We start from the raw sequence: 24,649 nt of genomic DNA, 5'->3' as shown, positions 1-24,649 counted from the left end.
ATGAAGGCAGTGCAAGTCAATCAAATATGTTGTGTGTGAGTTGCTGGATGAGTCTATGTAGTAACTGCCAGCACCACTAACTTTTTGTATAGCAATGTTGGTGTGTGGTACATGTATTTATTTTCTTAGCCCAGGTAGTCATTTGCTCATGTGATGGTGGACCCATACAGACACTGGCATAAGGCAAAGATCCACTGGCTATATTAGAAGTACAGTCTTACAGCTTTAAAAAAAAAATGATAAAAGATCAACTACCTTAAGCAGTATCTCACATCTAAGCAATAATGCCTTTCCATGCGTGGAGCGATAATTCAGCAACATTGAGTGAATGTGAAATCCCTCAGACTCCTGCTTTGCAGAGGTTGCATGGCAGAACTGTACAGGATCTGAAAATGTAGTTCTTTCAAGCAGCAGACGAGTGAGCACAATGCCATATGTAAGTACAGTTAACACTTTATAAAACTGTATTCACAATACATATCTGACACAGTGCAGATTAATGCTATAAACTTGTCCTAGTCAGTCATTATTCATTTACGTGCATTCAATGTTTTTCCATTAAAATTCTTAATTTCATTAACAGTAAATAATGAAAAAAATAATACCTCCTTAAGCCCCATATACACTATCAGATTTTCTGCTGATTTTAGTCTTCAAATTTACCAAAACCACGTAGTACAAGGGTCTGTCTGATTGCATACAAATTGAAACTCCTAAGGTTTGGCCTCATATTATATGGTTTTGGTAAATCTGAAGGTAAAAAATCAGCAAAAAACCTGATAGTGTGTATGGGGCTTAATGCCCTGTACACATGGTTGGACTTTCCGACGGAAAATGTGCGATCTGATCGTGTTGTCGGAAAATCCAATCTTGTGTGGGCTCCTTTGGACTTTTTCCGTCACACAAAGTTTGGGAGCTGGAGCTAAAATTTTCCGACAACAAAATCTGATCGTTTAAATTCCGATCGTGTGTAGACCGTTCCGACGGACAAAGTACCATGCGCGCTCACAATAAATTATGAGAAGAAAGCTATTGGCTACTGCCCTCTTTATAGTCCCGTCGTACGTGTTGTACGTCACCTCATTATGAACGATCGGATTTTCTGAAAACTTTGTGCGACCGTGTGTATGCAAGACATGTTTGGGCCAAAATCCGTCAGAAAAAATCAGATGGATTTTGTCGTCGGAATGTCCGACCGTGTGTACAGGGCATTAGACTTATGCACCACTTAACACATCCCACCTACCTTTTCTTGATACTGCCGACGTGATGAATCTAAAGACTGGATAAGCGCAGTGGCGTGGCCAATGAACATGGCATAGCAAGTGGCACCAACAATCATGCTTAGCATAGTAAGCCAGACATCCGACATACCCACTGGTGCCTGCTGACCATACCCAATGCACAACATGTGACTCATGGCTTTGAAAAGGGCATAGGAGTACTGCTTTCCCCATGAGGCATTCTGCAACATAAAAAAAATATAGTTTCCCATTATAATCACAGGCTTTAAAGAGAACTGTTAAGCGCTAGTTTTTTTTTTTTTTTTTCAAACCCTGTGCAACATCAGCTAGCTCAGTAAGGAAAATGTTAATTATTGCTATGATTTTGTTACAGACAATGTTGAACATGATCAAAGTTATAAATCTATTCTTTGAACAGCTAAAATAGTCGTACTCCAAAACGTTTCAGTGTCCATTAGCAGTATTGCTGGAATATGCCCAAATTTGATTTCCCTTGTGTCTAAGTATGACATCTACCTATGGAGTCCATTTCCCTGCTAATCTGAAGAGATTATGCTATCATAGTCAGCAGGGCTTAACAGTAGCATTCATTTGAGTTTAGGATTTCGTTTTCTGGTGCAAATTGCATGAGCTGTAAACTAGTACGTATAAGGATTTAGATTTTTATACGAATTACATAAAGCCTAAAAGGAAAAGCAAGACCGTGGATTTAGATTCTTGATACAAACCACACACAACTTAGCCATGGATTCGTTTTATAACCACACAGCTCAACTCTACTCACCAAAATCAATTTTAATCCCTTCCCGCCGAGCGTACGCAGATCTGCGTACTCGGCTTCCGGGGGGGGGGGGGTATACTGGGATGATGCCCGCACCTGCAGGCATCATCCCGGTACCGTTTTTTCAGCGGACGATTGGCTTTCCAGCCATAACAACCGATGCGGCTAAAAGTCCCCCTCCCGTTGCTGTTACCGGTGCTCCCGCTCGATCAGGAGCACCGATTCAAGATCCGGTGTTCTGCCATATAGTGTCCGGCCATGATATAGTGTCCGCCCCGTACTGTGCATGCGCAGTACGGAGCAGACGAAGCTTCGGAAAATCTCCAAAGCTGAACGGCACCTGCGCCGTGAGTGGAGGTGGTAGCCCCACCATCCAAGCGGACATAGGGTTGTGAATATTAGAGGGCCCCTGGTGGGCGAGCTTTGCTGGCCACGCTTCGGGCTCGGCCTTGCTGCGCTCGGTTCTTTTATATTCCTACTCTATGTCCACTTGGATAGTGGGGATAGAACCTGGACTCACGGCGCAGGCGCCGTTCATCCTCGGCAATTTTCGGAATCTGTGTTACTGTGTACTGCATATGCGCAGTACACAGCAGAAACTATTGGATGGGGACCTTATATGATAGGACACCTGCGCCTCCGGCTGCTGGGGAGGAACTGGAACAAAGCCGTAATCGGCTTCGTTCCAGTATCCTAATCGTAAACACAGAAGCAACGTCATGACGTCACTTCCCGTTTACTCGGCTGCCAATGGCGCCGGTTTAAAAAAAATATACGGTATTCAGAATAGCCGTTTTCGGCGATCTGAATACATTGAAGTGTAAAGGAGGGGTGGGGGGTCTTTTAGACCCCCGATCCCTCCATAAAGAGTACCTGTCACCACCTATTACTGTCACAAGGGATGTTTACATTCCTTGTGACAGCAATAAAAGTGATCACATTTTTATTTATTTTTTAAAAACAATTTAGTCATTTTAATATAAATAAAAAAAATAAAAAAATAAATAAATAAATTTTAAAACGCCCGCCGTCCCCGTAAGACCGCGAAGCAAAGAAAACGCATACGAAAGTCGCGCCCGCATATGTAAACGGTGTTCAAATCACACATGTGAGGTATCGCCGCGATCGTCAGAGCGAGAGAAATAATTCTAGCACTAGACCTCCTCTGTAATGCAAACCTGGTAACCGTAAAAAAAAAAAATTAAAGCGTCGCCTATTGAGATTTTTAGGTACCGTACTTTGTCGTCAATCCACGAGTGCGTGCAATTATAAAGTGTGACATGTTTGGTATCTATTTACTAGGCGTAACATTATCTTTCACATTATGCAAAAAAATTGGGCTAATTTTACTGTTTCATTTTTTGTTAATTCATGAAAGTGTCCCTTTTCCAAAAAAGTTGCGTTTAAAACACTGCTGCGCAAATACCGTGTGACATAAAATATTGCAACAATCGCCATTTTATTCTCAAGAGTCTCTGCTAAAAAAATATATATAATGTTTGGGGGTTCCAAGTAATTTTCTAGCAAAAAATATGGATTTTAACTTGTAAACACCAAATGCCAAAAATAGGCTAAAGCCGCGTACACACGGGCGGACTGTATGGCCAACTTAGTCCATCAGACAATCCGACGGACAGTCCGTCCTACTTTCGAATGAACGGACTTGACCACACACGGATGCAAAACAGTCCGTCGAAAGTTTGCGCGATGACGTGTACAGCACGTACGACGGGACTAGAAATAGGAAGTCCAATACACAGCAATGCAACCTTTCGCCGTGTAAATCCTTTCTGAGCATGCGCCATACTTAGTCCGTCGAACTAGCCTACTCACGAGCGGATTGTCCGCTGAAACCAAAGTCTGACGGACAATATTACGGAGATTCCGAAATACTTAGTCTGCCAGACTGCACGCTGAAAAAGTCCGCTGAAGCCCACACACGAGCGGACTGTCCGCTGAAATGTGTTTCGACGGACTAAGTTAGCCAGACAGTCCGCCCGTGTGTACGCGGCTTTAGTCGTGAAAGGGATAAGACAATAGTTAGTCATTCTAAGAAATAGAATGAAAACACTTTAGGTTTGATAGGCTGACATAATATGGGAAAGGGCAGAAATGTATGTTTATATATGTAAATACAGGCATACCTCACTTTTAAGTACCAATGGGGTTTATTTACTAAAGCTGAAAAGTGCAAAATCAGGCTCCCTTCTGCATAGAAACCAACAAGCTTCTAACCCCAGCTTGTTCAATTAATCTTTGGTAATAAAACCTGGAAGCTCATTGGTTTTTATGCAGAAGTGAGCCTGATTTTGAACTTTCCAGCTTTAGTAAATAAACCCCATTTATGCCTGTACACTATATTGTCAAAAGTATTTACACCAGGGGTGCCCAACCTTTTTAAGAGCGAGGGCCACTTAAGCAACTTGGTATCCTGTCGTGGGCCACAATGAGTGGAGCGGGCAGAGGACAGGTCATGACTACTCTATAGGCCCTCCAAATCCACCCAGATGGAAGGGGGCGAACTCCCTTCTATTTTTTCATCTGATTTTTAGGACCGGATTGGAGATAGGCGGGAGTAAACGCACAAAAGTCTGTTTACATCTGCCACTCTGTAGAGGCGAATTGAGGGCCCGATCAAGTGAAAAGGGCATAAACTGATTTCCCACTGAGTGCACCTGTGTCTATCCTGTGGGTTAACTGAACTGTGCCATAGACTCTGCTTGTGGCAAAAGCCGGCGCTGTACAGGAAGTATCAGCTTATGGGCTCTGCTCTGCAGCTGTTTTCTTCCTGTACCACCAGCTTCATTGACAACATTGATGCTGTGGTATGAGGGATTGGCAACCTGCCCTTCCCTTCCCTTTTTCCTTTCCTTTTTGGTTTGTTTGTTGCATTTCTGGTTTAATACATTTGGAAAAAACTGAGACGTGAAACACTGGGATACGTAGGGCAACAGGTTATAAGCTGATAGAATTACTACTTAAGTATGATGAAACAATGGTTCATGTTTTTGCTAATAATATGCTTGATGTATCTATGGGGAATGGCTGATAGGCCCAGTCAGGCATATATATTTGTATCCTGAAAGGTTAGTTCTAACGGGCATTGTTAGCTCGACATATCAGAATTTTTGGTTATTTTTTGTCTTTATATAAGTGATAATGTCATGTTCTGTGTTTTTTTGTCTTTTGAAATAAACAAAGGATTTGAAAAAAGAACACCTTTGGTATAAATTAGAGTTAGCCAGGCCTTCTCGTCCAACATCAGTGCCTGACCTCACAAATGCACTTCTGGAAGAATGGTCATACATTCCCATAGACACACTCCTAAACCTTGTGGACAGCCTTCCCAGATGAGTTCAAGCTGTTATAGCAGAAAAAGGTGGGCCAACTCAATATTGAACACTATGGACTAAGACTGGGAGGCCATTAAAGTTCATGTGAGTGTAAGACCCTTTTCACACTGGGGCCACGGCCATGTTCGTGCTAAAGCGCCATTCGTTTTAGCTGCGCTTTACTGCTGTTTAAGCGGGCGCTTTTAATCCCCAAAAAGGGGCTAAAAACTCTAGTTTTGCAGTGATTTAATTTGCTTTAAAAACTGCTGCTCAATGGGCGGGGGCATTTTGGGAGCGCTGTATACAGTGCTCCCAACCCGCCCCAAAGATTCTGCTTGCAGGACTTATTTTGGCTCCGGCAAGCGCACCGCCCCAGTGTGTAGGGATGAGCCGAACACCCCCCGGTTCGGTTCGCACCAGAACTTTCGAACGGACCCCAAATTCATACGAACTTTAGAACCCCATTGAAGTCTATGGGACTCAAACGTTCTAAATTAAAAGTGCTAATTTTAACGGCTAATATGCAAGATACTGTCCTAAAAAGGGTTTGGGGACCTGGCTCCTGCCCCAGGGGACATGGGTCAATGCCTAAAATGTTTTTAAAAATGGCCGTTTTGGCGGGAACACTGATTTTAATGACGATTAAAGTGAAAAAAAAAAGTGAAATATTCCTTTAAATATGGTGCCTGGGGGGTGTCTGTAGTATACCTGTGAAGTGCCACGTGTTTCCCGTGATTAGAATAGTCCCTGCACAAAATTACATTAAACGGAAATAACATCATTTAAAACTGCTTGCGGTTTTAATGTTATATCTGGTTCCTGCAATATGGTTGAAAATCATTGAGAAAAATGGCATGGGTAGCCCTCCCTGCCCATTACCAGCCCCTTTGGGTCTTGTACGCATATTAAGGGGAACCCCGTACCCATATTAAAAAAAGGAAATGCGTGTGGCCCCCAGGCCCTATATACTCAGAACAGCAGTATACAGGCGGTGCAAACAAGACAGGGACTGTGTAGGTTTGTTGTGTTAAGTTGAATCTGTTTGTAATTTTCAACTGGTACATTTTTAAAGTGTAGCTCCAGTCAAAAAAACTATTTTTAAGCTTTTTGGAAAACATAGGGAAGGGTTATCACCCCTGTATAATTTGTTTTGTCGTACATCTTTTTTCATCTCACTTGCTGTTGTCCCCTTCCGTTTGCAAGTAGGAGATGTTTGTAAGCTGGATGTTTGAAAGTAGGGGCCTGCCCTATATGCTCTGCAGAAATGGTGGAACAAGGTGTTGGTTTTGCCACAACATTGTAAGCCCTCAAAGTGACTCTTGGTGGGCGCTGGAGCGCCCTGCTGTGAACGATTATATCAAGAATTGTAATTACATGCCATTGTTGAACAGTGGTAGAAAAATTGACCTTTGGTGGTTGTGGTGCTGGTGCCACAACACTATAAGTCCTCACAGTTACTCTGGGTGGGCACAGGAACGGGCCCTCCTGTGAAATATTATATCAAGAATTGTAATTACATGTCCCTGTTAAACAGGGGCAGAAAAATTGGGCCTTAGGCACTGGTGCTGGTGCCACGACACTGCAACCTCTCCCATATACTCTAGTTTTATTGCAGGAATTAGCCCTGCTGCAAAGCATTGCATCAAAAATTGTAATTAAACGCCCCTGTTAAACAGGGGCAGAAAAATTGGGCTGATGGCATCACCCAGAACCAGAAATGTTCTTCCAACATATCAGCGGAGGAGGAAGGATAGACAATCAACATAACAGGACAGTCACTCAGCATCAGCATAGGCAGTCTTGAAGGGATGTGATATTTCAAAAAAAATTATTCGGTTACATCAGCTTCAGGTGCTTGGTAGCTGTGGGTGATCCAAGACTGATTCATCTTGATGAAGGTCAGTCGATCAACTGATTCGGTGGACAGGCGCACCCTGTGATCGGTAACAAAGCCACCAGCAGCACTGAAGGTGCGTTCCGAAAGAACGCTGGATGCAGGACAGGCCAGTAGCTCAATTGCATACTGTGCAAGCTCTGGCCAGTGATCCATCCTCAAGACCCAGTAAGCCAGAGGATTTTCGGTGGGAAAGGTGTCCAAGTCTGACCTTGCCCCTAGGTATTCCTGCACCATGTAAATCAGACGCTGGTGATGGTTGCTGGAACCGATCATACCTTGGGGCTGCGGACTAAAAAATTGTCTGAAATCATCAGTCAGACGGCCACCTTCTCCACCGCTCCTTCTGACCGATGCCTCAGCAACACGTTGTCCAGGACCAGGAGTTTGTAACCTCCCAGTCTCTGGGAACGCATTGCACAGACCTTTCTGCAAGGCCTCCCGGAGATGTCTCATCCTCTGCTCCCTCTGCGATGGCAAGATAAGGTCGGCAACCTTACCCTTGTACCGTGGATCAAGGAGAGTGGCCAGCCAGTAATGGTCCCTCTCCTTGATCCGAAGATCCTTCCGCAGGCTTTGCAGGACTTTGCAGGACTTCATGTTCGACTCGAACATGAAGCTCATCCCTACCAGTGTGAAAAGGCACACTGGAATGAATGAGCGGCAGTTTTCAGACGAAGGCTATTTCTAGCTCTAAAGCGCCTGAAAACTGCCCCAGCAGGAAAGGGGTCTAAAGGCAGGCATCCCAGTACTTTTGACAATATAGGGGGTTATTTAAGAAAGGCAAATACACTTTGCACTACAAGTGCACTTGGAAGTGCAGTCGCTCCAAATCTAAGTGCAGTCGCTCTAAATATAAGGGGTAGATCTGAAATGAGAGGAAGCTCTGCTGATTTTATCATCCAATCATATGCAAGCTAAAATGCTGTTTTTATTTTCCTTGCATGTCCCCCTCGGATTTACAGCGACTTCACTTCCAAGTGCACTTTTAGTGCAAAGTGGATTTTCCTTTAGTAAATAACCCCCATAGTGTATATGCTAACAAATACAGTCAAACCTATCTGTTTTGGATGCTATAAGCAAAAATAGAAAATAAATCACAGGCAGACACATAAAGATAATATATGATATTGCTAAGATGAAGCTGAAATAAAATATGACAGTGTCCAATGAATTTCATCTTCTATAGGGTGATTCCATTCCCTGCTGTCTGTATTTTATGTGTTGAATTGATGGAACCAATATCATCTGAGGACAGCGTTTATGTGAATTACTCTCCTGCATCACACATGTGTGAGAGAAGGATGATCCAGTCCAAAAGAAATCCTTCTGCAGCATTTTTTGGGCGAATTGTTCTGTCATTCGTGTGGCAGGAAATAAGATGATTTACATAAAAAGCTACACTGGGTTGAAGCCGTTCATCAGACCAGCACAGAGAATGAACATGACAATTTTTGTTAATAAATGACAACATTCAGCATCACTTGTGTGATCTTAAATTCAGAGCTCTTTCACAGTTTTACATTGAAGATGCAGTGATAAAGGAATCCTAGCAAATGCTGATTGCGGCATCCAGGCTAAGCTTTGCAGCATACAGCAGTTTCAAAACGCACCCTTGAACGCATCACGGCACAAATACTGAAGGTAAACAGCCCCTTTCCCAAAAATAGACAGGACATTATGTGCATTTTACACAACAGTAACCTGCAGTGAAAAACACAGAAGACGTAAACATGTACTAATGAAAATAGGGCAGATGTTTCAGTGATCTTCCCAAGACAAATTGTTAGAAATAAATTAAAAGAATTGCATGAATAATTTAAAATGCTATTTTTGTTTAAAAAAAAAAAAATCCCTCTAGAGTAGATCTAAACCCAATCACTAAAATCTCATATAAGCTTTACCATGCTAATGTAATTCCAAAATGCTTTCAATCTTGTTAAATCTTCAGCCTTTATTCAAATGATATCTGGTTCTTGTTCAGACTCTTTGTGTTATAGGGTGACAGCTCTCTGTCCCTGTCTCCCAAGTCACAGGCACCTCTGATGGAGACGACAAGCAGATGTATGATGCATGTTACACACGCATGCTTTTCTGTTGACGGGATCAAGAAGCCAGTCCAGAGCAATGATCTGCAGCTGACACTGGAGCAAGTGCATGTAAACAGGAAATAGATGAAAGAGGCTGGAGGAAATCAGGAAATCAGAGCGCCGAGATGCAAAAAAAAAAACAAACGCATCATTTATGGAAAGCCATGGCAATTGTTTATGATGCACAATACTTTTTCAAATGAAATCTCATCCAGTAATGCCCCATACACACTACTAGGATTTTCTGCTGATTTTTTTCTTCGGATTTACCAAAACCATGTAGTACAAGGGCCTGCCTGATTGCATACAATTTGAAACTCCTAAGGTTTGACCTAATATTATATGGTTTTGGTAAATCTGAAGGAATAAATTGGCACAAAATCTCATAGTGTGTATGGGGCTTTAGAGTTTAGATTTACTTTTTTCCAAATCACCCCTTTAAAAGTTACGTTATGTGCTATTGATCAGAACTCCCTATGGCTGAAAAACAGTAACCGTTCCATTTTCTTCCTTGCATATCTACTAAGCTATTGGAGCTAGAGTGTCGGGTAGCTGATCAAATAGTGATGTCATCACACTTAGCGCCCAGCAGCCGGGGCAGCACCTTATGTGACATCATCATGCATAGTACTAGGATCGATTCATGCTGCAGCTATCTATTAGCGTTTGGTAACAATGATTTTTTTTAATGTGAGTGCACAATTTATTTTTATGTTTTCGATAGCTATTTGTTAAAACCAAATAAAAACTAACATGCAGAAGTTATGCCCTTCCAGGGGCTAGGATTGAAGTGGTAACAAGAGTTATCGCACAAGGAAGGCAAAAATGAGGTGATACATGAACAGAAACAACGAGAGCTGACACAACAGCAATAAATAAGAGTGTTCATGGACCCATGAGGACCAAGGGCTCCCGGAGAGGCTCCCCACGACTTTGGGGTGTCCCCTGGGCCCACCATAATCCAAAAAGTGGTGCAATATATATCCTAGACAGATCTAAAAAGGAGCGTAAATCAGAAGAAAGTAGGGTTGCCACTTGTCCGGGATTCACACGGACAGTTCGGGTTTTGAATTGTGTCCGGGGTTCAGTCCACCTGAAACCAAGACACATTATTCAGACCTAATCTCATTAGGATTCTCCTTCTAACAGCGTCCAACTCTCCCTCTCCCTCTGCACCTTCATCCGCTCACATCCCCCAGCTCTCCGTCCACTTCATTGACAGAAGCAATGAAAATTATAGGGCAATTTGGGAAGTACTCTGGTCTAGTTATTAATTGGACCAAGTCCTCCCTCCTACTGTTGGACCGCGAGCCCCAACCTGACCAACAGAGTCTGCAGGATATCCCGGTGTCCACTTCCTTTAGGTATCTGGGCATACAGGTCATGGCTGGTCTGCTGGACTATGTAAATCTTAACCTAACCCCTCTGATTAATCACTGTCGTGATCAGGTCAAGGTGTGGAGTAGGCTGAAACTGTCCCTAGTGGGAAGGGTAAGCTTGATAAAGATGATCCTCATGCCACAATTACTCTACGTGTTACACAACTCCCCAACGGTCATCCCTTTGAAAAAGTTTAGAATTATAAACTAAATTTTTAGATCATTTATATGGCTCACAAAACCTCCTAGAATCAAACTTGAGCAACTACAACGCCCAAAAGATGCAGATGGTTTAGCCCTACCCAATCGCTGGCTATACTACATAGCCTCACAATTATAGAACATAGAACGGGTTGTGCGACCTAAGCAGGACATGGAACTGAACTTGCGGGACTCTTCAGCCCAACTACTCAGTTTCACGATCAGGGGCGGAGTAGCAGATGGTTTAGAGGCCCTAAAATATAATAAATCTAATAAACGTATGCCCATATGGAGAAGGTTTGGAATAAGGTCAGGACACTTCAGGGAGTGAAAGGGTTTACCATATATGAAATGGAAACAATACGGTGTGTCTCACATGATCCATATTTTTAAAGTGGTTGTAAACCCTTACAACCTTAATGTAGGCTTACCTGTAGGTCCAAGAAATATCTCCTAAACCTACACGGTTTAGGAGATATTTGCCAAAACACAGGCACCGCTGTCTACGGCGCATGCACCATAGACAGCGGCGCGCAGGCACACTGAGCGCGCCGCTGTCAACGACAATATGTCACGAGTGGCGGCTCCCGTGCGCATGCGCGGGAGTGACGTAATCGCGGCTTTGCCGAATGACAGCGCCGGGGCAGCAAGACCCACCGTACACAAGGGGACAGCGGTGACTTCTCTGGCTCCTGTGTCAGGTAAGTGACACGTAATGGACTACTATGCGATGCATAGTAGTCCATTATGCTTTACCTTTGCAGGGAATCAAAGAGGAAGTAAACCCATCAGGGTTTACTTCCTCTTTAAAGATGGCAGATTAAGATCTTTCCCGGAGCTTAGGGAGGCCTTCCAGCTGCCGGCCTCAATGTACTTCTATTACAGGCAGCTAAAACATGCGATAGATGCTCAGAGTGGGATGGATATTTGGGACTTAGGCCGCGTACACACGCGGGGACTGTTCGCTCAACTTTGTCCGCTGAACAGTGTTTCGGCGGACAGTCCGCTCGTGTGTGGGCTTTCAGCGGACAGTTTCAGCGGACAGTCTGCTGAACAAAGTTTTTCGGAAATTCCGAAAAACTGTCCGCTGAAACTTTGTTTCAGCGAACAGTCCCCTCGTGTGTAGGCTTGTTCGTCAAACTAAGTTCCGCGCATGCTCAGAAAGGATTTACACGCCGAAGTTTGCATTGCAGTGTATAGGACGTCGTATTTTTCGTCCCGTCGTACGTGCTGTTCACGTCATCGCGCACGGTTTCAGCGGACTGTTCGTTCGTCGTGTGTGGGCAAGTCCGTCCATGCTAATTTTGAGCGGACTGTCCGCTGAAACTGTTTGACGGACAAAGTTGAGCGAACAGTCCCCGCGTGTGTACGCGGCCTTAGATTCTACATCTATTTTTAACTACCTGTTAGAAATAAATACCTACAAGGGTTTTATATCCTGCTGTTATGCCATGCTTCTGGTCCACTTCCTAGGGGATGCACCTTTGCAGGCAGCGCCCCAGTGGGAGCAGGATGTTGGGGCATTCGAGTAGGAACAGTGGGAGGAGGCCTTACAGGCGGTACCCCTGTGCTCGCTGAATGTGGCACAGAGATTATCCAAGCTTTATATACTCCTTAGGGTACACTACAGCCCGGCCAGACTAGCCCGCATGGGGGTGAGCACAGATGCTACCTGCACTAGATGTTGCAGAGATCATGGAGATCTCATCCACCTTCTATGGCGGTGGCCGAAGCTGCATTTGTATTGGAAGAAAGTCATAGATACTATTAATGGAGCTTTCCAGGTACTGATACCTTTAGACCCTAAACCATGCTTGCTGGGGATAATAGATGACCTCCATGTGGAGGATATCCCGAAGCAGGCTATTGGTCAAGCTCTGTTGCAGGCTCATATGCTGATCCTAAGGCACTGGAAATCCACTGATCCGCCCACAGTACAGGAATGGATTGCACAAATGAGGAACACTCTCCGTTTGGAAAAACGTATACAGTTGCAAAAAAAGTATGTGAACCCTTTTGGAATGATATGGATTTATGCACAAATTGGTCATGAAATGTAATCTGATGTTCATCTAAGTCACAACAATAGACAATCACAGTCTGCTTAAACTAATAACACACAAAGAATTAAATGTTACCATGTTTTTATTGAACACACCATGTAAACATTCACAGTGCAGGTGGAAAAAGTATGTGAGCCCCAAGACTAATGAGATCTCCAAGAGCTAATTGGAGTGAGGTGTCAGCCTACTGGAGTTCAATCAATGAGATTGAAGGTGTTGGTTACAGCTGCCCTGCCCTATAAAAAACACACACCAGTTCTGGGTTTGCTTTTCACAAGAAGCATTGCCTGATGTGAATGATGCCTCGCACAAAAGAGCTCTCAGAAGACCTATGATTAAGAATTGTTTACTTGCATAAAGCTGGAAAGGGTTATAAAATTATCTCCAAAAGCCTTGCTGTTCATCAGTCCACGGTAAGACAAATTGTCTATAAATGGAGCAAGTTCAGCACTGCTGCTACTCTCCCAAGGAGTGGGAGTCCTGTAAAAATGACTGCAAGAGCACAGCGCAGACTGCTCAATGAGGTGAAGAAGAATCCTAGAGTGTCACCTAAAGACTTACAAAAGTTTCTGGCATATGCTAACATCGCCGTTAGCAAATCTACGATACGTAAAACACTAAACAAGAATGGATTTCATGGGAGGATACCACAGAGGAAGCCACTGCTGTCCAAAAAAAACATTGCGGCACGTTTACAGTTTGCACAAGAGCACCTGGATGTTCCACAGCAGTACTGGCAAAATATTCTGTGGACAGATGAAACCAAAATTGAGTTGTTTGGAATAAACACACAACAATATGTGTGGAGAAAAAGAAGCACAGCACATCAAAACCTCATCTCAACTGTGAAGTATGGTAGTGGGGGCATCATGGTTTGGGGCTGCTTTGGTGTGTCAGGGCCTGGATGGATTGCTATCATCGAAGGAAAAATTAATTCCCAAGTTTATCAATATATTTTGCAGGAGAACTTAAGGCCATCTATCCACCAGCTGAAGCTCAACAGAAGATGGGTGTTGCAACAGGACAACGACCCAAAGCATAGAAGTAAATCAACAACAGAATGGCTTAAACAGAAAAAAATACGCCTTCTGGAGTGGCCCAGTCAGAGTCCTGACCTCAACCCGATTGAAATGCTGTGCATGACCTCAAGAAAGCGATTCACACTAGACATCCCGGGAATATTGCTGAACTGAAACAGTTCTGTAAAGAGGAATGGTCAAGAATTCCTCTTGACCATTGTGCATGTCTTATTTGCAATTACAGGAAACGTTTGGTTGAAGTTATTGCTGCCAAAGGAGGTTCAACCAGTTATTAAATCCAAGGGTTCACATACTTTTTCCACCTGCACTGTGAATGTTTACATGTTGTGGTCAATAAAAACATGGTAACATTTAATTCTTTGTGTGTTATTAGTTTAAGCAGACTGTGATTGTCTATTGTTGTGACTTAGATGAAGATCAGATCACATTTTACGACCAATTTGTGCAGAAATCCATATCATTCCAAAAGGGTTCACATACTTTTTTTTTGCAACTGTATATCAGCATAGGGGGACAGGCACAAAGTACAAGAGACTTTGGGCACCCTGATTGGCTGTGTCTGGACTAGCGCCAGTAGACTTGATATATGATGACATATTTTAAAGCCTATACAGGGCAAATTGATCTAAAAAATAAAAATACATGCAGGATGAGATATCTGGATGTAATAGATAAATAATAGAACTGATAGTGGTATCCGCTTGTAATAAAAAAAAACACTCTGTACTTAGTCATGAGTGAGAGAGAGGATTACGTTGTACTAATTTTCTCCTTTTTCTGTATACTATAAGCTGCAATTCACATGTAATAAATACGCTCTGAAAATGTCTGTTACTTCTCGTATGTTCAATAAACCCTTTCTGTTTGAGATAAAAAAAAAACATGCAAACCTTTTACCACCAAAATACACCTCTTTATTAATTTGGTGTCCAGTGTTAATTTTGACGTCAAATTTTGATTTAGTTTTAGCCATAGTCTTGACTAAAATGCATTTTCATTTTAGTCCTATTTTAGCTACATAAATTGTTTTAGTTGTATTTTAGTTGACTAAAACCTACAGTACATTTTAGTTGATTACAATCATTTTAATGGACTAACATCTAATGGGTTTAGTTAAATTATAATACATTATTTAAGCATTTATCTAGATTTACCAAACTCCTTATATATTCCTGGAGTAAAAATCTAATAACATGTTATTATTTATGATATTAAGGTTTGGGAACCTGTAATGCACTGTGAGTGCTTTGGATGGTCTGAGGAGGCTCACACAGTGCTCTCTGGATGGTCTGAGGAAGCCTGTAATGCACACAATGCTCTGGACAGTCAACTGAGGAGACCTGTAATAGCACACAGTGCTCTCTAGAGGGCCTGAGGAGGCCTGTAATAGTACACAGTGCTCTCTAGAAGGCCTGAGGAGGCCTGTAATAGTACACAGTGCTCTCTAGAAGGCCTGATGAGGCCTGTAATAGCACACAGTGCTCTCTAGAGGGCATGAGGAGGCCTGTAATAGCACACAGTGCTCTCTAGAGGGCATGAGGAGGCCTGTAATAGCACACAGTGCTCTCTGGATAGTCTGAGGAGGCCTGTAATAGCACACAGTGCTCTCTAGATGGCCTGCGGAGGCCTGCAATAGTACACAGTGCTCTCTGGATAGTCTGAGGAGGCCTGTAATAGCACACAGTGCTCTCTGGGCGGTCTGAGGAGGCCTGTAATGCACACAATACTCTGGATGGTCATCTGTAAATGCTGTACAGTGCTAGCACATCACTCCACTAAGCATGCTACAGTTGCTACCTTGCTTGGTGGGAGGCGAATCACCCACAGGCTTTAAAGGTGAAGCGCTGAGGAAAGCAAAGTTCATGTAACGTAACATCCCTCCTTCAAATTTTTCTTTCCGTTTTTGTTTGTTGACAAATATTGTAATTTATTTTCATCATAGTTTTTGTCTAATGATGAAAATTCGAATTGATTTTCATTTAGTTTTCGTCAATGAAAACATGCCCTTAACAAAAAATCTGACGAAAATATTTTTGTCAACTAAATTAACACTGGTGGTGTCTTTGAATAAAGTACACCAAATAGTTGGAAAACATTAAACTCTTAAATTCCCATGACATACAAACCATTGAGTATAAAAAAAAAAAAAGAACCAAACAGAATTTTATCTATTTTACCATTTAAAATAGCTGCCATAGTTTCTAAACTTTGCTTATTTGTAAAGATGTATTATGTAGTCATATATATCTCTTGTTTTTATACAAAAGTTGCAAATAATACCCATATTTTTTTTTTTTTTTTTTTACAGATAGCCTTAGACCAAATATATTCTTTTCCATGGACAGATGTTAGGGGAGGTTATTTACTCAAGAGGGTCTAATTGGTTTTTAGTTACTTTTTTGCCTTTTTATGCTGTTATCCTTTTAACAAACTTGTCTACTTTTTCATCGTTTTTGTCATTTAGCATGTGACATTGACATCACAATTTGCAAATATAATGTAGCATAGAGAAGCAAAATGTGCAAAGTGAAGCACATCAAAATTAAATTCATTTATATCAACAGGTTTATAAATGATCTTCTAAATTTAATTTTGAATCCTTCTATACACTTTAGTTAGTGCTAACAAAGAAACATAGTTTTTCATTTCCCTGACTGTTTTGGTAAGTATGTATATGTAAACATGCGGTCAAGCTTAGGGAATATGCCTAATTGTAGGCAGTTGGGTCAGTAGAGCCTGGATTTTTGTATCTCTGTCCTATGATTACATTGGTTTTGTACTGTAAAAGAAATGTCCATACATACAGGAAAAGTTAAATCAGATGAAATACAGCATTAAAGTATGATGGTGTGGAATTGTCTACTTGAAACAAAATCACAACTTTTGATGAACATTCCTTGATTGTCAAACTCTATTTTTTTGAAATGATAATACTTCCTTTGGCATAAAAATACAGATGTAACAATGTACTATTTCTAATTGATAATGTACCAACTTTTGAAAATAAATTTTCCACATTCTGCTTAAATGTTCATCTTGAAACATTACTCCTGGGTTTCTGTTACATTAACAAGGACTACCCAACAGTATCCAGTGTCAGACAGGTGCTCAAACTCGCCAAGAACAAAGGCAAGCTGATCTTCATTTCACATATATACCGTATATGTTCAGACAAGTGAAGCACTGTATGTTCTGTATTATGCATACGACATTCATGTGGTTCTTGTTAGTTTAAAGTACAGTTATAGGTGATACACTTACAAATAATTATCCAAACCAGAGACACCTTGTAATATGAGGTCTTCTCCTCATTACTATTTGGCAATGCACCACTGGAGTTAAAAATTAAGCTTTCCATATTACAAAAAAAAAATTATTTCCCTCACATGCTGCAGGAACTGAACTGCTGTTATAGCCAAAATACAAAGGCAGTTAAAAGGCGGACCACGGTCCGGACCCTGACTGTGTGACGGTTCTATGTGAAAAACTGTGCCACTTAGCAGCCCAGGTGCCCTCTCCTAAGTGTCCCAAGGATGCAGGTTGGTCCTAGCACCAATCACCTGCTTGTTAACAAGAGAGGTTAGGCAGCTCCCGTCATCCATCCAGACCTGCTGTGTAAGAAAAGGGGTTGTAATGGTAAGGGGGGGTTGATGTAAAGGGGAGATGGGAATGTTATGCGAAGGGGGATACTGAGGGCACTGATATAAAGGGAGGGCACTGTAATGTGAAGGGGTTTTGGATAGAGTTGACAAGGTTTAGAACCCCTGTCCTTTTTTCACTGCTATCTAGAGCTCCATTAGAGGGATTTACCCTCACTTCCTGTCCAGATTTTACCACACAGGAACTCAAGTGAACTCCCTGACAGCAACATAGAAATATTTTTTTTTCCTTTGGTAGAGTAGGGAAAGGCTTTAACTCCTCTTGGATTTCTATTTCTGTCTTTGTCCCTGTTCCAGATTTTCCCTAATTTCCTATCTGGCAGAACTGTTGTCAGCTGAATAGGAAGTGAGGGTAAATCCCTCCAACAGAGCCCCGGATAGCAATGAAATGCTGACAGCACTTCTAATCCTCCCCACTCTGACTAAAATGATAAAAACAGTTTTTGACTTGACACACTCTTTAATAATATAAAAGCTAAGATAGAGTTTTGTTTGGTCATCATAGTTTCATTTTGCCATTGAGTGATTCTGCCAAGAGTAACGATTTTTTCCTTCTTGTCTGATCCTCTGGTGCCCTCACACTCCCCACTGCCCAAATACATCCTATCATGATGCGCTTACTTTCATGAATCCTTTCCTCTGGGATTCCTAATTTGCAAGCCTCCTTCTCTGCCTCCCAGGATCCCTGTATGCCAATCCTGCCAATGCTGCTCCCAGTCTCTCTGGAAGAAGATGGGGAGCCCCAGGTTCCCATGACAGCCTGTCCTGTCTATTCTGCACAAACGTACTAACTGTTACTTCTTCACACACCACACCTACCTATGCAGGGGTCAAGTCCTGGGGAAAAAAGTGTGGGAACTCCCACCCAAGATCCCCTCCCCCACTAAAAAAAAAAAAAATGATACGCTCATATGCACGAACGCTTCAAAAGTGGTATTTTTCATCCAATTTTCGTATTGTGTGTATGAAGCTTAAAGCGGAAGTTCCGTCGTTTTTTTTTTTTAAAAGCCAGCAGCTACAAATACTGCAGCTGCTGACTTTTAAAATAAGGACACTTACCCGCTCAGCACGCCCGCGATGTCGGCAGCCGAAGCTGATCTCTCGATCGTCTCTCGGGTGCTGCCGCCGCCATCTTGGGTATGGGAATCAGGAAGTGTAGCCTTGCGGCTTCATTTCCCGGTTCCCTACTGCGCATGCGCGAGTCGCGCTGCGCAATAAGGATGGTCCCCGCTGTCTCTGGGATCCGTGTGTTTCCCAGCAGACAGCGGGGGACCTGCGGAAAGGGGCGTAGATTCTGCGGATATCTATGCCGGAAGTGGGTGCAGATACCTGTACTGTACAGGCACCTGCACCCCCCTCCCCCCTGAAAGGTGCCAATTGTGGCGCCGGAGGGGGGAGGGTTCCAATGAGCGGAAACTCCACTTTAGGGTGGAGCTCCGCTTTAAAAAAACAATCCTCAATAAACATAAATACGGTAATTCTCTGAATAATCAGCATTCATTCAATTGTGCTTCCATGGAAATGTGAACATCATGTTCTGATCTTTATTGGGGAATGTTATTTTGTATATAGAGTGTTTATGTGGTAAGTTTACACTTTTCATTGAACAGAGTTTGAATAACACAGGGTTAAATGGAAAGGTCATAAATGAACTGCACATTATCTGGACAGAATGCTTTGGGAGATAGTGATGTGTTCCTGCTTAGGAGATGTATGTTAGCTTGGGGGGGCTGCAAACTCTGCAGGGGCTCCAACACACACTCGCTGCTATTCCAACCCTTCACATATTTCCACATAAACTTCCCTCCTGGCATTAAACTTTGCCAGGTATTGTGCTCAGCTTACCACCCCAAACTGATGTTCCTCCCTCAGCTCACCTCTCTCCCTGCATGTCCGGTGAGCAGAATAGCTGTGCTCCTCCTCTGGGTTCTCTCATCATATGGCACTGAAGATAGAGGAGGGGGGGATTCAGCGGGACACACAGATCAAGTATGCAGGAGACTGGGGGGGGGGGGAGATGAGGAGACAGAAAATCAGGAGGGGCCGGCGGGGAGGAGCGCATCACGAGAGGTCTGACTAAATACAATCTCTTAGCAGCAGGGACCTGATCTACCCGTCAGCTAGCTGTGATTGACAGGTAGATCGAAGCGGAAGCTGTCATGGGGCCCCCTACTGGCATTGCCTGAATGGTCAGGTGTGCGGCACTTACTATTGCGAGCTGTGTCGGTGGCTGCTGGTGTAGCACCTGCCACACAACTCACATACTTCAAAGTCTTGCAGGACATGGCTGCTAACGGGAACTGAGTTCCTGTTGTGGAAAAAGTACAGGAACTCCGTTCCCATGCGTTCCCGCAGGACTTGAGCCCTGTACCTATGCCTGTTCTGACTCCTCTTCACATATCTGAGCTCCCACTCCTTATCAAACACACCACACTTCTCCCTAGGTTCACTGATTGCTGCTGGTTCTCTGCACTCATTTCCCTATGCACAAACTTATACTGGCAGCTGTACTGATCATCTCTATACTGCTACTGAGCTTCACACTTGTCTCTCTGGAGCCTCTCCCTTGTGGAGGGGGTTATTCCCCTGATCTGACCACTGCTGCTGCCTCTCTGCACCCTTTTCTTCATGTCTTGCTGGCTCCTCTGCTTACATATCCAGCACCAGCCCTTTACTCCTCTACACTCTCCACAAATACCCTGCACACAGCTACTCTGCATACAAAATGTACACATACACACTCCTCTGCAGACCTCCCTCCTGGTCCTAGCTCCCCTTCACACTGCTTCAGCTACTCTGCATACACATGCCCATGTATGCTCCCCCACACACTGCTCCAGCTCCTGTATACAAACATTATCCCCAACCTCCAGTCTATGCTTCACTCTGGCTCTGCCCTCCTTGCATTCACATTAAACCTCTCATCATCTCATCTGCATTGCACTCCTGGCCATACTGTCCACTGTTATACACACACACACACACACACACACTTCTCCTTCACATATTTGCCTGCCGTCAAGCCACTCTGTTTTTTATTGTAATATTTTATTGAAATCTTAAACAAAGTAACAGAGCAAGTGTGAATACAAGGAAACTTCAAGATCAGCAGTCAAGGTTGAACTGTATTCACCATATCCAACAATGATTTTCGAGAAAGGAAATGCGCTGAGCATAAAACAGTTGATCAGCCATCTAAAATACAATCAATCCAGTTGGCATTCGCAAAGGTGCAAAAAGTACTCTGTCACAATAGTCCCAGTTAAAGCATTGGGTGGATGGTGCCAACAGTTGGTATGATCCACATGTCAATGTTTAGGGAACCTTTACTCACAGAAATCAGACCGTGATCCATGAGAAAAATAAGTCAACATGATGTATATAGATAACACAAAAAAGTGAGAGAAAAGAAGACAAAAGCAAGTAGGAGGAAAAGAAAGGAGTAAAATAAAGAGAGTGGGAAGTATATAGCAGAATGTAAGAGGTTGCTTTGCCCGACTTGACACCCAACTCTCCTTTACAGCCCCAGGATCAGATCGAGGATATCTTATTCAGGGGTTCCAATTTTTCAGTTAATTTATCCTGCAGGATACTAGTCAACTTTTCGTGAAGCATTAATCAAAACCTATGACTTGTCGCAAAACAATCTATTACTATTACTTTATTTATAATATGCCCATTCTGGAATGAGCACACGTTGGCTAGTATATGTAAAGCCAAACCTTTTTCTTTAGTTACGCGAGACTATGGAATGGTTCAAAATGTTTTTACTGTTTTTTTTTTGTCTGTCTTACTGGGGGGGTTCCTTTCACTTTCACAGAGACACAAAAGGAAGCAAAAGGAAATCTCTCAAAATAAGGGGGAATTCAATGTTTAATAGTTTTAGGCAGATCATATGAAAATTTCCCTTTATCTCCTGTTCTGGTGACAACTTTAATATTTAGAATTTACCTTCAATTCCTGCCTCATTGACAACCACCAAGACAAATATAAAGGGTGGATCTCCTTGGTGGGGACATAGGAAAAAATAAAACCCTTCCACACTATTCAAAAGTAAAAATAAAAGTTTGGGGTATTCATACGCTTTATTTTTTATAACGCTGTAACAAAGCTTGCTGTTGCTTTGGATGTCAGATATTTGGTCAGAAGCCTAAAAATACCAGCTGTAATAAAGCATTATTTTCTCACAGAAAATTAAATTAACTACCCTTCACAGTGGAAACTGTCCAGTGAAGGAAGATCACTTCCTGATATGTCTTTTCATAGACCGACCTAAACCATCACATTTAATAACATGCAGACAATATACTAAGTAAAAGCATTACTACTGACTTTTCTCAAGCAAATATTAGACTTACCTGCATGCGGTTCAGCGATACCCAGCATTTGTCAGGAAAATCTTGCAACATGGGCACTAAAAACTGCAAGCAGCCATCCCAGTGGCAAAGCAGCAACATCATGCCAATTAGATTAACAATGCGTACTACAGCACTTGCCAGGTCATAAGTCATGTGGAAAATCTACAGAGAAAAATATTCAGAATTAAGAAACAGCTAGAGCCAAACTGAGGTGTGCATGACAGTAGTAGTGATTAGGTGAATGATGTAATCCATCTGAGAAGGTTTATGTAACTTGCCAGGTGTTGCAGAAGCAAAGTGTATATATAATAATTGAATTAAAAAAAATATAAAATCACAATGATCTGTTGTACCAGTATGCATGATTTGTGAGACTGAAAAATGCAGTCAGATAAAAACAAAAGACATACCTCCTCCCATTGATGAATGTACCGGATGAGCCTAGAAAGTCTTAAGAGACGTAGCAAACTTAGCACTTTAGTGAAACGGACAATTCGTAAGGCCCTGGCAGTCTTATAAACCTCTGAGTCAATACGTGTTTCTACAATAAGAAATATATAGTCCACAGGAATGGAGGATACAAAGTCCACAAGGAACCAACTTTTTAGATAGCGAATCTTGATGCGTTGTGGATCCAGGATAATTTCTGTATTGTCTTCTACTACTATGCCCGTTCGAAAGTTCAGTACCAGATCCACAAGGAAAAAGGTGTCAGAGACTACATTAAAAACAATCCAAGCTGGTGTGTTCTCCTCCTTAAAGAAAGTGATGCCTACTGGAATAATGATTAGATTTCCCACCATAAGCAGTAACATAGTGAGGTCCCAGTAAAACCTGTAAGTGAAAGAAAACACTGTAAGTGCATACTCAAAGTTTTACACAACAGCATATAGGAAATATTTATGCCACGAGAAATGTATGGTCAACAATCTTTCTTTACTTTGTTTCCATGATGCAGCCATAAAGCAAGAGAGTTCTGGTATTAGGTACAAACAGTACAAGACTATCCATTGCAGGATGTCCTTCACTTTCACTTTTTATCATTAAAAAATAACAAGCTATGAGATGGAAGTGAAGGATACAAAGAATAAAAGCTTTAGATGAAAATCACATTAATCATCGTGGCACAAGGCCAGAAATGTCAGAGCCATGTGTAAAGAGCTTGTACATGATATTAGGCCATTAATACAGGATGAGATGGAAGGTATTTATTAAAAGGGTTTTTCAATTTTCAAAAAAAGTTGAAAACCCCATTCAATGCAAGAGTAATGGGAAACATCTTGCCTACTCCCACACTCGCTGGAACCCTGATGATTCGTTTAAGCAAGCTTGCATCTCAGAACTGGACATTTTCCTAATACAAAGAGCTATTGACGTCAATTAGGCTTCTACAGACAATTTTTTTCTAACATTGACAATGATGGCAAAAGCAGAAATGGAAATGCCCCCAGTCAGATGATTGGCAGGTCTGACAAAACTTGTATAACTGTGTGCTGGACTTCCACTGAAAAGGTTTAACACTTTTTTGTCTAAAGCCGTACACACGATCATAAATCCCGCCAGCAAAAGTCCGATGAGACTCCATCGGACTTTTGCTGGCGGAATTTCCGCCAGCAAAAGATTGAGAGTATGTTCTCTATTTTTCCGACGGAAAAAGTTTCGATTGGAAATTCCGATCGTCTGTAGCAATTCCGACGTGCACAATTCCTATGCATGCTCAGAAACAATTTGATGCATGCTTGGAAGCATTGAACTTTGTTTTCCCGGCTCCTCGTAGTGTTGTACGTCACTGTGTTCTTGACGGTCGAAAGTTCAGAGAACTTTTGTGTGACCGCGAGTATGCAAGCCAAGCTTGAGTGGAATTACGTCGAAAAAAACCATCCACGATTTTTCAGACAAAAACTCTGAACGTGTGTACGCGGCATTAAAGTTTTGTTTTAGTTTGTTTTCATAATTAGGATTTCAATGCATTATACACTCACAGGCCACTTTATTAGGTACACCTTGCTAGTACCGGGTTGGACCCCCCTTTGCCTTCAGAACTGTCTTTGTGGCATAGATTGAACAAGGTGTTGAACATTCCTCAGAGATTTTGGTCCATATGGACATGATAGCATCACATAGTTTCTGCAGATTCATCGGCTGCACATCCATGATGCAAATTTCTGGTTCCACCACATCCCAAAGGTGCTCTGTTGGATTGAGACCTGGTGACTGTGGAGGCCAACGGAGTGACCTCATTGTCATGTTCAAGAAACCAGTGGTGAGATGATTTGAGCTTTGTGACCTGGTGCATTATCCTGCTGGAAGTAGTCATCAGAAGATGGGTACACTGTAGTCATAAAGGGATGGACATGTCAGCAACAATACTCAGGTAGGCCGTGATGTTTAAATGATGCTCAATTGGTACTAAGGGGCCCAAAGTGTGCCAAGAAAATATCCCCCACATCATTACACCACCACCACCAGCCTGAACTGTTGAAACAAGGCTGGATGGATCCATGCTTTCATGTTGTTTATACCAAATTCTGACCCTACCATCTGAATGTCGCAGCTAAAATCGAGACTCATCAGACCGGGCAAATTTTTTCCAATGTCCAGATTTGGT

General features: G+C 42.4%; 1 protein-coding gene across 1 annotated transcript in view; it reads right to left on the bottom strand.

Annotated features, from left to right (window-relative positions):
* The window catches only part of HCN4 (hyperpolarization activated cyclic nucleotide gated potassium channel 4), a 221,849-nt gene that overhangs the window by 66,173 nt on the left and 131,027 nt on the right, over positions 1 to 24,649 (bottom strand). Inside the window, exons 2-4 of the mRNA XM_077473378.1 lie at positions 22,452 to 22,875; positions 22,042 to 22,203; positions 1,247 to 1,465 (exon numbers count right to left, since the gene is read on the bottom strand). Of these exons, the coding sequence (XP_077329504.1) occupies positions 1,247 to 1,465; positions 22,042 to 22,203; positions 22,452 to 22,875 (805 nt within the window). The remainder of the gene's footprint in view (positions 1 to 1,246; positions 1,466 to 22,041; positions 22,204 to 22,451; positions 22,876 to 24,649) is intronic.

The sequence above is a fragment of the Lithobates pipiens genome, unplaced genomic scaffold, assembly GCF_037356315.1.
Source record: "Lithobates pipiens isolate NorthernLeopardFrog02 unplaced genomic scaffold, aLitPip1_a1.2 Scaffold_8, whole genome shotgun sequence".
Taxonomy (NCBI): Eukaryota; Metazoa; Chordata; class Amphibia; order Anura; family Ranidae; genus Lithobates; species Lithobates pipiens.
The sequence above is the reverse complement of the archived record's forward strand: the minus strand, read 5'-3'. Positions and strand labels throughout refer to the sequence as shown.